Source organism: Psittacula echo (genome assembly GCF_963264785.1).
Source record: "Psittacula echo genome assembly, chromosome: Z".
NCBI classification, from domain to species: domain Eukaryota; kingdom Metazoa; phylum Chordata; class Aves; order Psittaciformes; family Psittacidae; genus Psittacula; species Psittacula echo.
The window spans coordinates 72,997,227-73,013,957 of record NC_137742.1 but is presented as its reverse complement, the minus strand read 5'-3'; the positions used below and the strand labels follow the sequence as shown (position 1 = coordinate 73,013,957).

The 16,731-nt window shown below is 35.2% G+C and overlaps 1 protein-coding gene across 2 annotated transcripts in view; it reads left to right on the top strand.

Moving 5' to 3' along the window:
• Positions 1-16,731, top strand: part of PAM (peptidylglycine alpha-amidating monooxygenase) — a gene marked incomplete at its 3' end in the record, with an annotated part of 71,202 nt that overhangs the window by 24,773 nt on the left and 29,698 nt on the right. For both annotated transcript variants that reach the window (XM_080637565.1, XM_080637566.1), the window contains exons 7-13: positions 518-566; positions 1,063-1,130; positions 2,732-2,812; positions 2,925-3,001; positions 3,289-3,392; positions 5,707-5,894; positions 6,579-6,650. In XM_080637565.1, coding sequence (XP_080493691.1) covers positions 518-566; positions 1,063-1,130; positions 2,732-2,812; positions 2,925-3,001; positions 3,289-3,392; positions 5,707-5,894; positions 6,579-6,650 — 639 coding nt within the window. The remainder of the gene's footprint in view (positions 1-517; positions 567-1,062; positions 1,131-2,731; positions 2,813-2,924; positions 3,002-3,288; positions 3,393-5,706; positions 5,895-6,578; positions 6,651-16,731) is intronic.

The window sequence follows — 16,731 nt, the reverse complement described above, 5'->3', positions numbered from 1 at the left end:
GTTTTACTGTCCTTCTGGGATGTCGAGTGTTAAACAGAACTGCTCTCTGTATTGGTATCTCCAAATCACCTGGTGACTTTATTGCAAGTATTTCTGGCTACTTCATTATTAATGGCTGAAACCATTACTTTTCCACAAATTTTTAATTTTTCTAGCTTTTCTCAAAATCCAGATTTTTTTGAAGCAAACCAACTTTTTCTGCTGTTGTAAAAATGACACTGTTTCCTCTCGCAGACGCTATTTCATAAAGATCTGCAGTATCTAATGCCAAAAAAGCAGTTAGTTTTTCATCCACTAGTTTCTTTTGCTACAAATATTGCTACAAATGCAGCATTGTGTTCAGATTTGTGCAAATTTGGATGATATTTCCATAGTATGAAAGTTCTACTGCAAACAATAAGATTAAAACTTATTTTGTCTTCTGGTATTCTTTATACAGCAGAATAATGTTACTAATATGTAATAATTTTGCATGGGTTCAGTTGTAAATGATTAAACCGTTTTGTGATTTGTACAGACCAACACAAGGACTGCTCTGGTGTAACTTTGCATCTGACACATCAGAAGTAAGTATCTTTGTACTTAAATGTTACGATTTTTTTTCATTGGAACAGAAGGCATGGAAACCCCTCCTTTAGATTCCTTTGAAAACATGTAAAATAAAAATAATACATACATCACAATATTAAGAATTTTGAAGCTATGTGTCATCTGTTGGCAAAAATTCTTGTTTCTTCCAAGAAAGTTTATGAAACAGTGCTATCAGTACGAAGTTAATCCAGTTTAAGAACTTCATATTTAGAAGTCTGGGACAGGGACAGGAATTATGTAGGTGATCATGTTGTTTTTCACATGTTTTGTAGAAGGTGCTTTAAAATTTGTAGCTTGTATGAAAAACAGTAAGGAAAGGGAAGTACTGTGTTTCAGCTGCTTTCTCAGTAGACCAGTTTCAGACATAATTTATTTAGAAATTAGTGGTGGTAAATGGTATTGCATATCGTGTCACTTGCAGTCATGTTTTGAAAAGGACTTGATTAGCACAGCTTGAGTTTTGAATTGCAGGCAGCCTTTGATTGCCGGAATGTACCTTATGATGTCTGTGAACACTGTAATACCGCCAGGTGAAAAAGGTGAGTTGTAATTCTACAAAGTGATTACGTAATTTTAGAATCTGGTTTATTTTTACTGCTTATTGCGGCAGAAAATGTAGCAGAGAGTCACTGAATTGTAGATGGACAAATTAAGCAAATGATGACAGAAATAGATACAATTCTAAAATTGTATCATATTTCTTGATGGCTACATCAGCAAAAGGGATCAGTGTTGTAGAAGACAGTGTACAGAACAATAATGATCTGTGCAATACTGACATTTCTAGAAATCTTATGAGTATTTTATTTTTGTCTTAATATTTTACAAAAAAAGCCCTATTCATTTTCTTATTCTCTCCACCAAACAAAACAAAACAAAACAAAACATACAATTTTTTGGACTGTTCTTCATAAGTATTTGCCAATCATGCTATTTGTGGTTTACCAAGAGTTCAGTTTTAGTAAATGAATTTCTACCTGTAAGTAACTGTTCTTTAAAGAATTTATTCATATCTTCCTACCTGGTTAAAAGGTCAAAATGCTGAAAAAACATTGTAGAACAATGTTTCCAAACAAATCTCACTCAGTGGATTTTACCTGAAGCTCAGCTTGTATAGTCCCAATAGCATTTCTTCAAGCTAGCATGGAATGTTCTGTTTTAAGGAGTTTGAGCACTGACGCCATATTTGCCTATGCTAAACTGGCATTCTAAATAAGATATATGAGAACACCATTTTTCCCATTTGCAGTTAGCTGCCTAAATAGGATGAGGTGGTCAGATGCCCAGCTGACTTCACCTGTTAAGTGAATTCAGCCACTTGAAATCTTTTTCAATTTGAGTTGAAGCTTATCAGAATTTGCTCTTCAGTATGAAAACATCAAAAGAAACCACCCTCCTTATCCCCCCAAAAAGATATTTGATCATTGCAGATACTTACTTTTTCAGTTGAAAGGGGGAGGGAAAGGGAAGTAAGATTCTGTGCCTGTTCAATCAAATTTGCAGTTCTTCAGAAGATTATGAAGTTTTTTATAAAAGGAAGAATGCAGCCAGCCTCTTTGGCTGCATTTATCTCAGCCAGCCAGTCTCAGAGAGGCATCAGCAGAAGAATTTCTCTGTAGGCTCCTGACACAAGTATAGTGCTAAGTATAGCACTTCTCTGCCAAAATCTGCATCTAACCCTAAATCTTTAAAACTGGGCCTAGAACCGTAAGATCTTACAATCAAGACTTCATTATAAATTGTATCATTTTAGAATGATTCCAGTTTATTTTCATTTTCTCTTGAGTAGACTGTTGACCATAGCTATGTTTATTTTAAGTGTTCCTCTTTTAAGTGTTACATAGTCTGTAAGCAAGTGTATTACTTTGTTAGATAGCAGCAGCATATGCTGGAAAAAATGCTAGAGTTTCAGTCTCATTTTTTATGTACATCATCATAGAAGGTCATTTTCAAGTGACTTGATGTCATCAGATAGACTTGGCAGATACATAAGGTATTATCCAATATAATTTGAAATTACATGTTGTCCAGTGCAGGTATACCTTTTGTAAACCATATTGAATGAAGTACATTAGTGTACCTTTTCTCTGATAATTAATGTGGGGTTTTTTCTTTGTTTATTGCTATCATATTTTAACAGTGGTTGATGCAGACATTGCTTGCCATTACAAAAGGTTTCCAATGCACCTTTTTGCCTACAGAGTTCATACACACAGATTAGGTAAGAGTTTTATTGCAACATGGGAATATCAAATACTTAACAGAAAAATGCTGACACTACAGCATATTTTTTTTAGATGTCTCTTGTTCATATACATATTGGTATGTTATAGGTAAAGTAGTGAGTGGATACAGAGTGAGAAATGGTCAATGGACATTGATTGGTAGACAGAGTCCACAACTACCACAGGTTGGTTGTTTTTTTAATTCTAACTATAAATTTTAATTATCTTTATTTAAAACCAGGAAGATGAATTGACAGTCATGTATCCATAGATATACCTCATGGTGTTTCCACTGGTACATGTTGTGCCAGTAGAAAATGAATATTGCCCAGCATTATCATGGTTACATTACGATGCACAAACCATCCTGAAATTACTTTTCAGATGTATAGCAGTTACTCTTGTGTGTGGGTGTTGATGTAAATAATATGAGATGCTTTTACTGATTAGGGTGAATCATCCTCTTTTTCAGGCATTCTATCCAGTAGAGCGTCCTGTGGATGTTAGCTACGATGATACCCTAGCAGCTAGATGTGTGTTCAGTGGTGAAGGCAGAACTACTGAGACGCACATAGGGTAAATTTTCTCTATTTGCTCCATGTCATTGGTTATGTTTAGAAATATACTTGTTTCATGTCTCCTTTCAGGATAATTCTAATTGTTAAATTCTGCCAGAATGTTCTGTTTTGCTATCTAGTCTGCTAAATATTTAACTCCACACAACATTGACTGTCCTCACTTTGCTGAACTGTTCAGAAGCTATGCTACTAAGCACCTTACTCAGATGTTGGGCTGATGTACACTTAAAGGAGTCATCAAGTCTAAAAAAATTTGGTTTTAGTAAGCTGAAGTTACTGACTGTTTAAGGCAAAATAATAAAGCGTTACAATTTCTCTTCATTATTTCAGAAGAAAATTAATGGAAATTTATGAAATTCTGATAAATTTTGAGCCATCATAAAATCTGACTTTAAAAATGTGAAATAATATACGAGTTACCATTATTTCAGTATAAAAATATGCATGCTTTTATCAAAACAAAGAAATCCATAAATGACTAATAATGATCAGTAGGAAAACCTGAACTGTGTTTGTCAGTTGAAGATGACAGGCAGAGTTCTGTAAGATGAAGTTGACAAATATAACTATAAAAATAGATGCAAAAAAAATATTGTCTTAAGTGGCTCCAGTTCTTTGCACTAGAATTTGTTGCATATATAGACGAATGAAGATACTGCAGAAGTCTCCCTGTTCTGGAAGTATGTGCTGCAGAACCCCAAGGGATTAGGCATTTAATACACTAAGCACCCCAATATTGCATCTCAATAGAGAGATTAAACTTGTTCATGAAACAGGGTGTCTCAGGAGTTCAGATATCTAATAGAAGGATTCTGAGTTTTCTGTGAATTTACTAAAACTGTTGTTGATGGAGTTTGTTTTTTTTCTTTTTTTTTTTAACTGTAAATACTTAAAAGGACGAACTTTGTATTTTTTAGACACAGTAATGTGGCAGGTGAACCAGAGTTCATGTGGGTTCCACATCCATTTTTCTACTAGAGTTTTAAAGAGGAAGCAATTATAGTAACAGATATTGGGAGGCCAACAGTGAAGTTAATGCTTTCTAAAAGGTTAACCAGAGCTTGCCCAGTCAGAGTCTGATTTTTCTGGTCTCCAAGGGATGCTAAATTTTCAATGCATGGAAAAATACCAATTCCCCTTTGAAACAGTCTATTCTCCTGTGTTCCCCATATCTCCCCTCCGGCTGGTGTCATTAATGTTGCTATGGTGAATAAATGAATGCTGCAGGATGCTGCTGGAAAAGTCAGCACTGACGTCTTTTGCAAACAGCTAATAGGCCACCCACGTAACTTTTTATGAATGCAGACTCAGTGGTTAATTGTGAAAGCTAATTAAAAAATGTGAATGTAAAAGCCTTTATTTTGCAAACCTTTCTTTACAGCTCTAGCTTATTCCATTGTCAGAATTGTAGCTGTAAATAAAATATATCAACCATAAGGCAGAGTCAAAAAGCAGGAACAGATCACAGTTGCAGAGAGGCCCTGTGTGTCTGTGTCACAAAGTAATATTTTTCAGAAGAAAATTTTTCTCATACCAGCTATTTTGTCTGTTGAAGACAGAATTAGGTAGCAGTAAAGAGCCTCTCCTGTTCCAAGTGCATGGACAACATTTATCAAAGAATGGAATTTTTCCAGTGATTAATCATTCCTCTTGCACTCATGTCTTCCTTACAAAGCTTGTGATCAAGTTATTCTCAAGATTGCAGTGCTGTCTTCTCTTTAAGAAATATTTATGGTGTCCTAATATGCAATGAAATTAAGTTCTGCTGCATTAGAACCAGTATGATTGGCCAATAAATGGGTGCATTTGAACATGGGGGGGAAAACTGTCATAAAAGATACCTGCTGAAATGAAACATAGATGTTATCTGCAACGATTTTAAATTACATTTGCCCCAGATTGAGAGGGGAGTGTATGAATGCTGGCATGATGGATGGTGCAGTTCTGTCGTATTTCACCAGAATGTGTATATAGTAGATGACACACTGGGGACTATGCGAATAATACTGGGGAAATGGAAAGAAGAGCAGTTCCAATAGTTGATGCAATTTTCTGTAGAATCAAACCCAAATTGTTAGGAATTTCTGAGATACTTGGGGAGTTTGTGCAACCTGGTATTGTCTAGTGTAAGCTGAAAGAAATTTTCGATATTCACTGCAATGAAGCTGTTAAATGTTTTAGTGTGGGACTTCTACTAAATATGACAGTGCCACTTTTTGTTTAATACTCTGTTAAGCAAGTTAGATTAATTGAATAACAGCTCTATCCAGCTCCTTTTTTCCTAACTGCCACATCTTTTCTGTGTTATGTAGGGGAACAGCCAATGACGAAATGTGTAATTTTTACATTATGTACTATATGGAAGCCAAGCATGCAGTCTCATATATGACCTGCACTCAGAATGCAAACCCTGAGATGTTCAGAAATATACCACAGGAGGCAAATGTCCCTATTCAAATCATGTCTGATATGCTAAAGATGACACATGGACACCATGAAGGTAAAAAAAAACTTATAAAACTTGAAAAAAATCCATTTTATTCAGGTCTTTTTTTGCTTACTGATGTGTTTGTCTATATTGCTTTAATATGCTAAATTTTCATTAAAAAAATGAGATACAGTTCTGAATAAAATTCAAGTCGTTGATTATAGACCATTACGGGATTCTGCTCTTGTTTTTGTTGGGAGTATTTGTCATAGTCTTTTGTCTGTTTCTTTCTATTGTCGTCTTTCAATTTCCAACATATTTTTATAGTTACGTGAGCTTTATACCCAAAAGATTGACCTCTTTTCTATGCCAAATATCAGTACTTTATATTAACACTTTGTTAGTGCTTGCTTTATCTTCTGTTTCCTACAAAATTGAGTCGTAACATTTCCATAGTTTTCTGGATCCCCTGCTTTGTTATGGAAGGAATCGAATATTTATATTGAACACCAGTATGCATTTAATTTCTAGCAGTAGTATTACCCAAAAGTAATCTGACTGGTGTGTCTGTGTAGCAAAATACAAATCTTAATTTTTCATTCCAGTTGTTTCACTGCTGCATTGGTTGGTACAACTACTGTAGATAGATAAAAATATCAAATGTTCATTTCAGAAGGGCTTTTTTTTCCCAGTCGGAAGATACTAAATTCCATTCACACACAGAGGTTAACATCATATCCTAAATCCATTTTTCAGAAACCAAGGATAGTGATAAAAGTTCTTTGCTGCAGCAAGCAAAAAAAGAAGAGGAAGAGATTTTGGAGCAGAGTATGTACTTGTTTATTTCTATGTCAAGTATGGGACACAGTAATGTAAAATACTGATAAATGATATCCTGATTGTTAATAAGTTACGAAGTTTTTATTGTTTATCTTTAATTGATGCAACTTGCAGTGTTCTGTACAGCTAATATGATTGAATGCTATATAAGAAAAAATTAAAAAAATTAGTCTACCATTGATCTCTAGCTGTGTAGGTAAAATTTTTCAGAGCATTTTAATCTCATTAGGTTTTCCTGTTCTTGGTTTAATTTGCTAAAGAAGGTTGTAATTTATCTCTAAGTGCAATCCTAAAGGATGGACAAGAAGAAGTAGTCCTATAGTATGTAACTGCTCTAGATTCTATATGTAACTGTCTGCTATTAGTTCTTCCCCTATTTCTCAGCTTGTATTACTATGTATGTATTAGGGAATAGTATGTTTTTACAGTTCAATATTGGTTGTATATGAGCTGGATGGAGTGCAGCTAATGTTTAATACTGAGTTATTTTTAACTACATTTGTGTATGTGTGCATATGCACATAACTTGTGCAGAAATGTTTGTGCACACTTAGGTGCAGGACAAAAAAACATGACTGTTATAAAGCTTCTAGAAATATGCTGAATGTTGTATAGGTTTGGGAGCTATGTTAAAATAAGACTGTACTTTAAAGTTTTTGTGGGTCATATGCCATTTGATAAATATTTGTTTAGTATCAAATTTAGTATCATTTTCTTGATATAAATGAGAAGACCATGTTGTAGTTCAGACATGGTTCAGACGTTTACTTTATACAAAATAAATTAAATGCAGATTTCCTTTTGCCTTTGATGAGGCAAAAGATTAGGACAGTGTTTGGAGTTTTTGATAACATCTTCCGTAAGGGTTAGATTTTCTATATGCCATATTGCAGAGTTAACTCAAATAATTAAGTTACAGTTGCATAAAAACTAGCTTCTGAGTCTAGCGTGAGGCGGTTGGAACTGGATGATCTTAAGGTCCTTTCCAACCCAGACCATTCTGTGATTCTGTGATTCTGTAATAGTCTTGACTGAAAGTACTTTAAACTACTGGTGACAGTATTTACACTTCCATATCTGAAACTTAACCTTAGTCAATTCAAGGTGGATTTTTAAAGGAAGAAATACAATTATATTTTTTTAAGCCTGTTCCAGAACAGAATAAGCTAGCTGCTTGTAAATGAAGATCAGGATTTATGCTGAAAAGCTGTTCCACCTTTGTTGCTAATAAGTGCATTAGGATTTGGTTGATGAACTTGTTATCTGTGAGTCTTACTGAATTTGTTAATGTTTGAAACAAAATGTTGAAACAAGGTCCTATTTTTGAAAACTTTTTTATTTGTCTTTGAAATTTATTTCAAAGCCACATTTCTACAATGCAATCTTGCTTGTTGAGATCGCTGTTTAGTATACAACCTCATCTAATCTGTTTTTATAGAAACATGCTGCATTGTTTTGTCCATTTGAAATTACTTGGGTTCATAATGTGAGATATTAAAACACAGTAGTTTCTTTGAGAGAGTTTTATTCCATATTTTAAGTGTTAGTTTAAGATAAACTCTCCCATCATTTACAGGAGCCTAGCTTCAATTTTACATTGATAAAGCTCTAACTTCAGTTGAATTATACGTATGTAAGCAAAAGAAGCAAATTGAAAAATTAGATCAGGTTTGGTTTTATTTTTGTCTCCAAAAGGGAAAGGTGAGTGGCTGTTTTAGGTGGGTTTTGGTCCTAGAAGTGCATGAGTACCTGGTAAGATACACTGGGAATACCAAGAGCTGAAAGTGGTGTGGTAAAATGTGCCTATGAATATTACACACAAATTGGAGTCTGGTTTTGTGGGGCAAAGTGCTTTCTGTAATTGTGTTGCCAGTTTGGCCATCTCCTCAAGTAATTTTAGTGAGATAGCCAATATCAATCAAATTTGAACAAGGTCTCAAGGAAAGGAAAATTTTACAGTTTGGAGGGAGTTGCACAGAAGCAAATACATACTTTCACTGAGGTAAAGGTTAAAATATAAATTTTTTCCCTTTATGTCTTGGCATGACATACTCTGTATGATAAGCTTATCTATGAAACACAGATCCACCAAAACTCAGGTTTTTGATTAGTTCTATTGCTGCTGAGCTGTTGGTCAGTAAATTCAGACACTGATTTGCTCTGAAGATAATGCTTAAACAATTTTTCTATAATTCTGTCTTTTATCTTGCATGTTTTTTCTTTGATGACTCACTATGTTGTAGCAACTTAATTTTACCCTCATTTGTTTCAGATGACTGAAGTAAACACTGTCATTTCACTAAAACTGAAATACTTGTTAATTTATTCTATTAGCTGGACATCCTTACAAATCTAGGAGATAGAAGCATGGTCAGAGACAGATTCTGATGTGAGTAGTATTAAATCTATTTGCCTCAAAAAAAACCAAAAAAGAGAACAAAAAAGCCCACCATGTGAAAGAACCTGCCTGCTAATAATGTGTCTATCACATGGGTTGCCTCGGCATAGGGTGCTTCCTGCTACACACAGGCAATTTCATTATACTGGCACCTGCAGGTGTTATCATTGCTTTTATGTTAAATTTTCAGTTTCATCACCTTTACTTATCAGAGGCACATTAATAAACAATGTAAATATATCAAAATAAGTAGTAACCATCACAAAGTGAACCACCACTTAGCATGAAGACAGAGCTAAATCTCTGTAGTGTTAAAATTAAACTGAGCTTACCTAAATGAAACTGACCTCATTATTCCTCTGTTTCTGAAACAGAGTCACTGTTTGGTGGAGATAAACTGTTCATGGGAAGTTAATTATTGTAGGAAATGCAGTTGATTTAGACGTGTGTATATTGGAGAGTTTCCTGTTCCTGCTGAAGCACAAAGTCCCTGGCAAAACAAATATGATTTATGTTTTATTTTGTTGTTCATTGATAGAAGCTTGATTAAATTGTATTCAATAGATACAATAGTGAAAAAACTAACATCTGTTCATAGCACTCACTATGTCTGCTAGATGTCTCTTCTTTACCTCTGGAAAAAAGGCCTAAATGTGTTTCTTTCTGTTTGTTCAACACTTTCCTGGCTATAGTCTGTGGCATAACATAATACATTTAAGATCTGTTTTGCTGTGCAAACAGTGAAGCAGTCTAGTATTGAGAAAATCAGCTGCTGGTGTACCTGGAAGCTGTATAAATGCTATAGGCGGGGTAGTTTCTTAGTAAGAAGCAAGGACTATACAGGTGATGGTTAATCAGATGGGCATTATTTATTAAAACAAAAACAAAAACCAAGGCTGGCTTGAACTGAAAATTCAGTTGCAGCATATAAACTATAAATCAAAGATTAGATTTGGTTTTTTTTGTTTTAGAAAGGCATGTGTGTACACATGTATTTACACATACATGGGAGAGGAAAGAGATGGGATTTTCGTCTTCTGGTATTAACGTTTACTGTGACACTTACAAAAGTACATTTTTGCTTGTGTCTGGTTTAAGGAAGCTGGTAGCGAAAAAGCAACATACATTTTTGCCTCTGATGATAGAATCTGAAGTGAAAGTCTAAATTGTGATTCTTTTGCTTTCAATATTACCCAGTTAACCAGCCAGTGTGGGGTTTTTTTGCCTTTCATCCCCCATTATTTCATGATTACCACGAGCAGAAGTAGTTCCAGGAAAGTGAGTAGTGAAGTTCAGTACAAGTGAACTTAAGATCTCTCTTTTTGAATGTCCCAGCTAGACTCGTCTCACAACTGTTTTAACTGAAATCCCATTCAACCTCCTGCATTTAAGATAATACTACATCTTAAGTCCTGCATTCAGAAGTTAGCTTTTATAAAGTTGGGCTTTAAGTCTGCAATATATAATTGCTGTCCTAGTGGTGAGTTTATGTTGAATAGAAGAACACTTCCCTGGGCTTCTAACTTATTCTAGAGATTCAAATCTGTTTAGGGAGTGAAACAAAAAAGAAAAGAATATGACTTAATGGTCTAAGGCGATTTGATGCTCTCTGTTTAAAGTGTTTTACTCTAGACTCTTAGCAGAGTGGCTGAAAGCTTCTTGGTAGCTGCGTACCTTTGAGAAGTCTTATTTCATGATCTGTTTTCCTAGGCTTTGAGGATGGTCAAAACAAATAACTGGAAGTAAGTCTTGCATATACGCAGCTCCTGCTGAAATAGACTGGAAATGTGGCTTTAATTTAAGATGTGAAATATAATGCTAAGTACCAAGTAAAACCACATTTTGAGACATTTCTAGGTGAACATCCAAAATGAGTAGATGCTAAATGACCATTCTGACTGTAATCTTTAGCAAAGTAGCAGTAATTATGGACCTTAATTTCATTGTACAGGCTGTAATAATGAAGCTAATTTAGTGTAAGTAAGTGTTTCATAAACAGAGATGATGGAATAGAAATGTTAAAAGATATCTTTCTGTTTAGTTAAAACATTTTTTCAGGAGTGCTTGAAGGGGGCTTATTTGAATGGGGTTAAATATTAATATATATTGATAGCCCATTGATTGTGGGAGGAGGTTTCTTTGTAAGGAAAATTAACATCATAATCCATACAAAATGGAGGCTGAATTAGGGTTACACATCATTCTGCTATTTATTACCTCTTGTATGCCTAACCTTTTAATTATTTTTAGTTGTTGTATGCTGTATGTGTGCATGAGTGCGCACAAATGCCCACACAAATAAATATTTTGCACAACGTATTTGTTACACTACTGGAAATATTTTGCTAGGCTGTAGCTGAGTCTGTGAGTTGAGAAACTGAAATGTCTGTGTTGCATATTTTGCTGTTGTGCATTCCTGTGAAAAACTCATTACAATAAAAGTGTACTGAGCAAGGCTTTTTGTGGCTGCGATAGAAATTCTTGATAATTTAACTGAAAAGAGGAGGTATATCTTGTTCTCTTTCGGCCTCATCTCTCTTTTATTTCCTCAAAAAAAAAAAAAAGAAAAAGAAAAGAGGGGCAAACGTGAAGGAAGGCCTACAAGGCCTGCTATTTCTTACAGAATAGGTGTTGAAGAGAAAAGGAGATGCAGACAGAATGCAATCACACCCTTGATTTTTCAGCTTAAGAAATGTATTTCTGTAACAGTATTACATAGCAAATCCATGGCAGCAGTGTCAAACAATAGGACTTAATGTGTTTTTGCACAAATTTCTAAAAGAAATTTCTCATAATTCTCCTTTGCTAGTTTGTCGGTAAAGAGAGAAGTTCAGTTTGGTAAGTGTTTAAAATTTCTCAGGTTGACAGAGAAAGGATGTGGAGTGCCTAGAATGAGGAGTTAGAGACATTTCTAGATTAAGGCCAGACATGAGAAAATCTTCAGATGTTTTCACGATCAGGTTGCATGTTTGGTGCTGGAAGATTATATAAAGTCCCTTGAATACAGTACAAAAGTTACAGAAAATTCACTGAATAAAACCTGGGGGGAAAAATGCTACTGAAAGGTATTAAGAGCAATATTTACAGTTGAAGAAGTATAATTAGGGAACTTCAAAATTCCAAGTTATTTTCTTCTAGTTTCAACACTAAAAGATCCTGCTCAAAGTTGTAAATAAAAGATGAGGCTTCGATGTGGTTAGAATAAGGTTATTCATAATCTTACAAACACATCTTCAGCACGGTAAAGAAATGAGCATCAGATCTAAGCAAAAAAATTGCAAACAGGGATGCTTAGGTTGCATACCTGAGCAGAAGAGCACTACTGACAAGCTTGGAAAGAAGCTATTTTAAATTGAATGTTTCAGTCTTCACTGTTTGAAACCTGGTTTAGGTTCTTTGGCACTTAAAATTATAGAGGTATTTTAGCTTACTGTTTATCAATGAGCAACTGCAAAAACTTCGTATAATATCATTTACATGTCCAAAGAAATGGAAAGTGGACATTTTATTAGTGCAGGAGGAGTTCAGAAAAATTATGAAATCATAGCAGAAATATAAAACACACCAAAAATTATTTTACTATTATTATTATCATTAGCAAAATATTTTCCCTTTTTATAATTTTCATGTTGGTTTTTTTAAAAAAAAAACAAAAAAAACACTAAAGCATGATGGTGCTTAAAAGAAATAAATTGAACATAGCAGAACTACTCTTTAAAAAACGCAGTTTGATATATGTTCTTTTCTGAGAAGAAATGTATTTATAAGTACGTGCTGCATCAAATAGAATTTTGAGGTGGAACTAGTGTACTGTGTGCTTGAATTGCAAATGTGTGTAATATATCTAAATAGGTAGAGCAAAGTCCTATGTGGTAAACCCGTCGTATTCATTGCTAGTCATTTAGCAGTAGCTGATAAATATATTTTATTGTAACAAAATGATTGGTGCTTGTCAGGAACTTATTACTGCTCAGGAAGGAAAGGAAAGAATAGGGCAATTAGGAGACTGCAGCCAGCTTGGTTTTGAGACTCAGGTTCTGATTTGCTGATGAAGAACACACATCTGTAACAAAATGTAATCCTCAGTGAAGATTCTTGTATCATATTTCATACTTTCTCTTATCTTTAGTGCTCTCTTTCCCAGTTGTAAACTAGTGATTTTATAAACTGTGCTTGGCCTCTTCAAACATTTGTACATTAAAACATTTTGGCAGTTGCAGGAAAAGAAAGAATGAATTAAAACCAAAGAAAGTGCATTTGCATAGCAATAGTAGGAAAGGCTCATTTTAGGACATGCAGCCATGGAAGAAAACAGAAAATTATTTTATTTTTTCACCTTCCATCTTTTCTTTTTATCTCTATAAGCTGCTTAGAAATGCCTTGAGAGCAGATAAAGTTCTTGTTCTTCAAACATGTCAGCTTGGCTATGCTATAAGTGCACGTCACTTAGGGCACAGTGATGATGACCAAGAATCTCGAGAGCAGCTTAACTCTTTCCATTTCTTCATATCTATGCCTCCTGCCCCCAACCCCTGAAATTGCTTTAAAGAGAAGACAGTTTTACTTAACCTATTTTGGGTCTCAGGAATCTTTCCAATGCTTTCATCAAAGCAGCAGGTTAAAACAGTATGGTAGGACTTGAATGAAAAATAATAGCAGACTAGAAACCATTTTGAAAGTTATTTTGGTTTATTATATCAAACTGTGTCCAATGTAATTTCAAATAAATAGACATTAGATTTTGTTCACTTTCTTTCCATACCTTTCTCCCATACTTTCCTACCGGCAATGTTACTTTATGTATGCCTGTTACAATGAGCTTAGTAGCTTCATCTAGGAGGCAAAGAAAATGAAACTGTTGATTTTGATAAATGTTTACCTTGAAGCCATTTGTTCATGATGGCACAGTTTTGAAGGTAATATTTGAAGCCAAATTTACATGTTTTCATCAGGAAGATAGTCCTTCAGCTAGAATACAGTTCTGTGATATGACTCTTAACATATTACACAGTCATCACCTTAGAGTTAAGATGAGGTGAAATCATAGTTGGAGTCTGCATTATTTGAACCCTGATTCTAGAACTTACAAAAAGTCAAAGCACTGACTGTTTTTGCCAGATGAACACAGGAGTGGGCCAGAAGCACGTCCTGGTAAGACAGAAACATGCAGTCTCAGAGGATACTTAATTCAGAGATAATTAGGTAACCAAAAGTCAACTATGAAAACTTGTCTCCTGCTACAGTCACAGCAGGACTGAGACACAGATTTGGAATGACCAGCATACTGGCTCCATATCAGATCAAACATGCTCAAGAAGAGACTTCCAATACAAACATTCACACCTGTGAAACACACAGATAAACTTTGCAGTACCAGTCCCCTGTCAACACAGAGGACTGCTTCCTAGAGTTTTGCTTTTAACCCACCAGGTGATTTCCTGGTAAGACATCTTTTTGTTAGTAGGCTGCAGTAGCAGCTTCATGCTTCAAATCCTGTTCAGTCTGATTCCTAACAAAAGTCTGAAATACCAGACTGGGGAGCCTATCTGAACTGTTGCAGTGAAATTGTACAGTCATTATGACACAACTACTTCTTTGGGAAATGACATTTCCCAGACACCACACCAGAGTGTTCTTGCTTCTTTTTCTAAAATGCATAAAATGAGTTTTCATGTATGTATTGTAACAGCTACACGTTCAAGCTCTTCGTACAGGCTCACTTATGGCTGAACTTCTCATCTGTCTGATACCTTGATCCTGCAGCACCGTGGCTAGATACTTCATCCAGGCTGGAAGTTGATACTTCCATCAACATGGTGGAGTGCTGGGTAAGGACCACAAACAGCAACTGCTCGCTGCAGGTGGGGGAAATCATGTGTGACGCTTGGAAAAAAAGGATTGGTTTTAGACATGGATAGTTCAACACCACAGGGATTCAACCCAGAAGCTGGTGGTCAAAATACTACACTGTTTTATTAACCTTAAATTAATCTGATGTTTGATTGAGATCGGGTGAGCTTATGCCTTGCAGTGAAAGTTGCCAATGTTTTTATTCATTTGTATGACTGTTTTCCAAAACAGTGTTCTGTAAAAGAATTTTCCTAGTGTAGAACCACCATAAGTAATTATGTTTAAACCTACTGGAATATGCTTGTGCATTGTTTCAGTCTGGAGATGTTGATCTTGACAGCTGTCACTTCCTCCAGAATAGCAAAAACTATAGATATTTGTAGCCAGTCATCTTTTACTGTATTAAATAGGGTATATTATTTACTGTATGAGGGAAGTGCCCTGATAGCTTACAAATAAGAAGTGCGTGTAAGTATCTTCTCTGAAACTAACCTAATCAGTCAGCTTCCCTGAGACTGCACTGCTAGACTTCACTTGTTTCAATAAGAGCAAGTTGTTCATTCACCCATATCTTCTTCTAATCATACTTAGGCATTCTAAAGGCCAGGCTGTCTCATCTCAAACAGTACCAAGCATGGTGCATCTTGCCAGTATTCATTTCCCACTGAGTATCTTGAGACAAGCAACATCCTTCAACTGTTCCGTCTAGTACAAGACAGCTGTAAAATGGCAACATGACATCATGCTATAATCTTTGCTGGATATTGGTTTGTAGAGAGCGACTGTTAATCTGAGATATAAGAGTCTGGTTTTTGCTAGTTATCTGTAGTGAATTCTGAACTACTTTTTTAAAATATACTGCTTAAAAATCTATTGGAATCAGCGTGAGGATCACAAACAAAGCTGAAAAATGTTGTTCCTAGATAATATGAGACTTCCATTCACTGTGTGGAGTTTGAGGAACATTTGCATACATTGAGTAATCAGGAAGCTTCAGTTCTTCCCTTTCACATCTGCACACTTTTTTCGGCTTTTTCAATATACTGAATTGCATCAAGATGCCAAGAAATTGACAGAAGACTTCAGCCTACTGTGTATGTGAAGCATATGGAGATGCTGGGCAGATGCGTAGTCTTCATGGATGTCTTTGAGCTTAAGGTGTAGAGATTTCACATTCATTTTCTCAAACATATTTACTTAAAGATCACCGTTTCAGAGCAGCTACACTTTAGACCACTTTCACTCTGAGGCACACCACTTTTCATACTTTCAGTTCCTAAATATTCTTAACTGTTGTGTGGTAACATCACCCCTGCCTAATAAAAGGAGAAATAGGACAAGCTGAACCTGGAAAATGCGTTATCTATAGCCATTGACAGTGCTATACTCAAACCACTTTACTCCACTTTTTGAAAGTTCCTTAATTATCTTACTATCATAGGCTTAATACTAGGAGAAAACCAAAACTGGTCAGCCTCCTTAGAATGGAGTACCTGATTATATCTCCTGTAAGCGTCACTGGAATTTTCTATGAAAGCACCTTGTCCTAAAAATTTTTCCCAGGGCTTTTGTTGTTCTTAAGTTGAATACTCCTACTCTCTTTTCTTCTCCTCCACTGAGTTCTACCTCATAGCAGTTTCTTATATAGTAAGAGAAGCTTCTTTCAGGCAGGTAAAAAGAGCCACTACTTTGTTTTTTGAAATCAATGAGTGATATTGTAGAGAGTGAGTTCATGGCAACCATTGCACAACAGAGGTAGTATGCAATGTTTTTGGCTGAAGCAGGAAGCAATTTTTTGTTGTTGTTGTTCAAATAGAACAA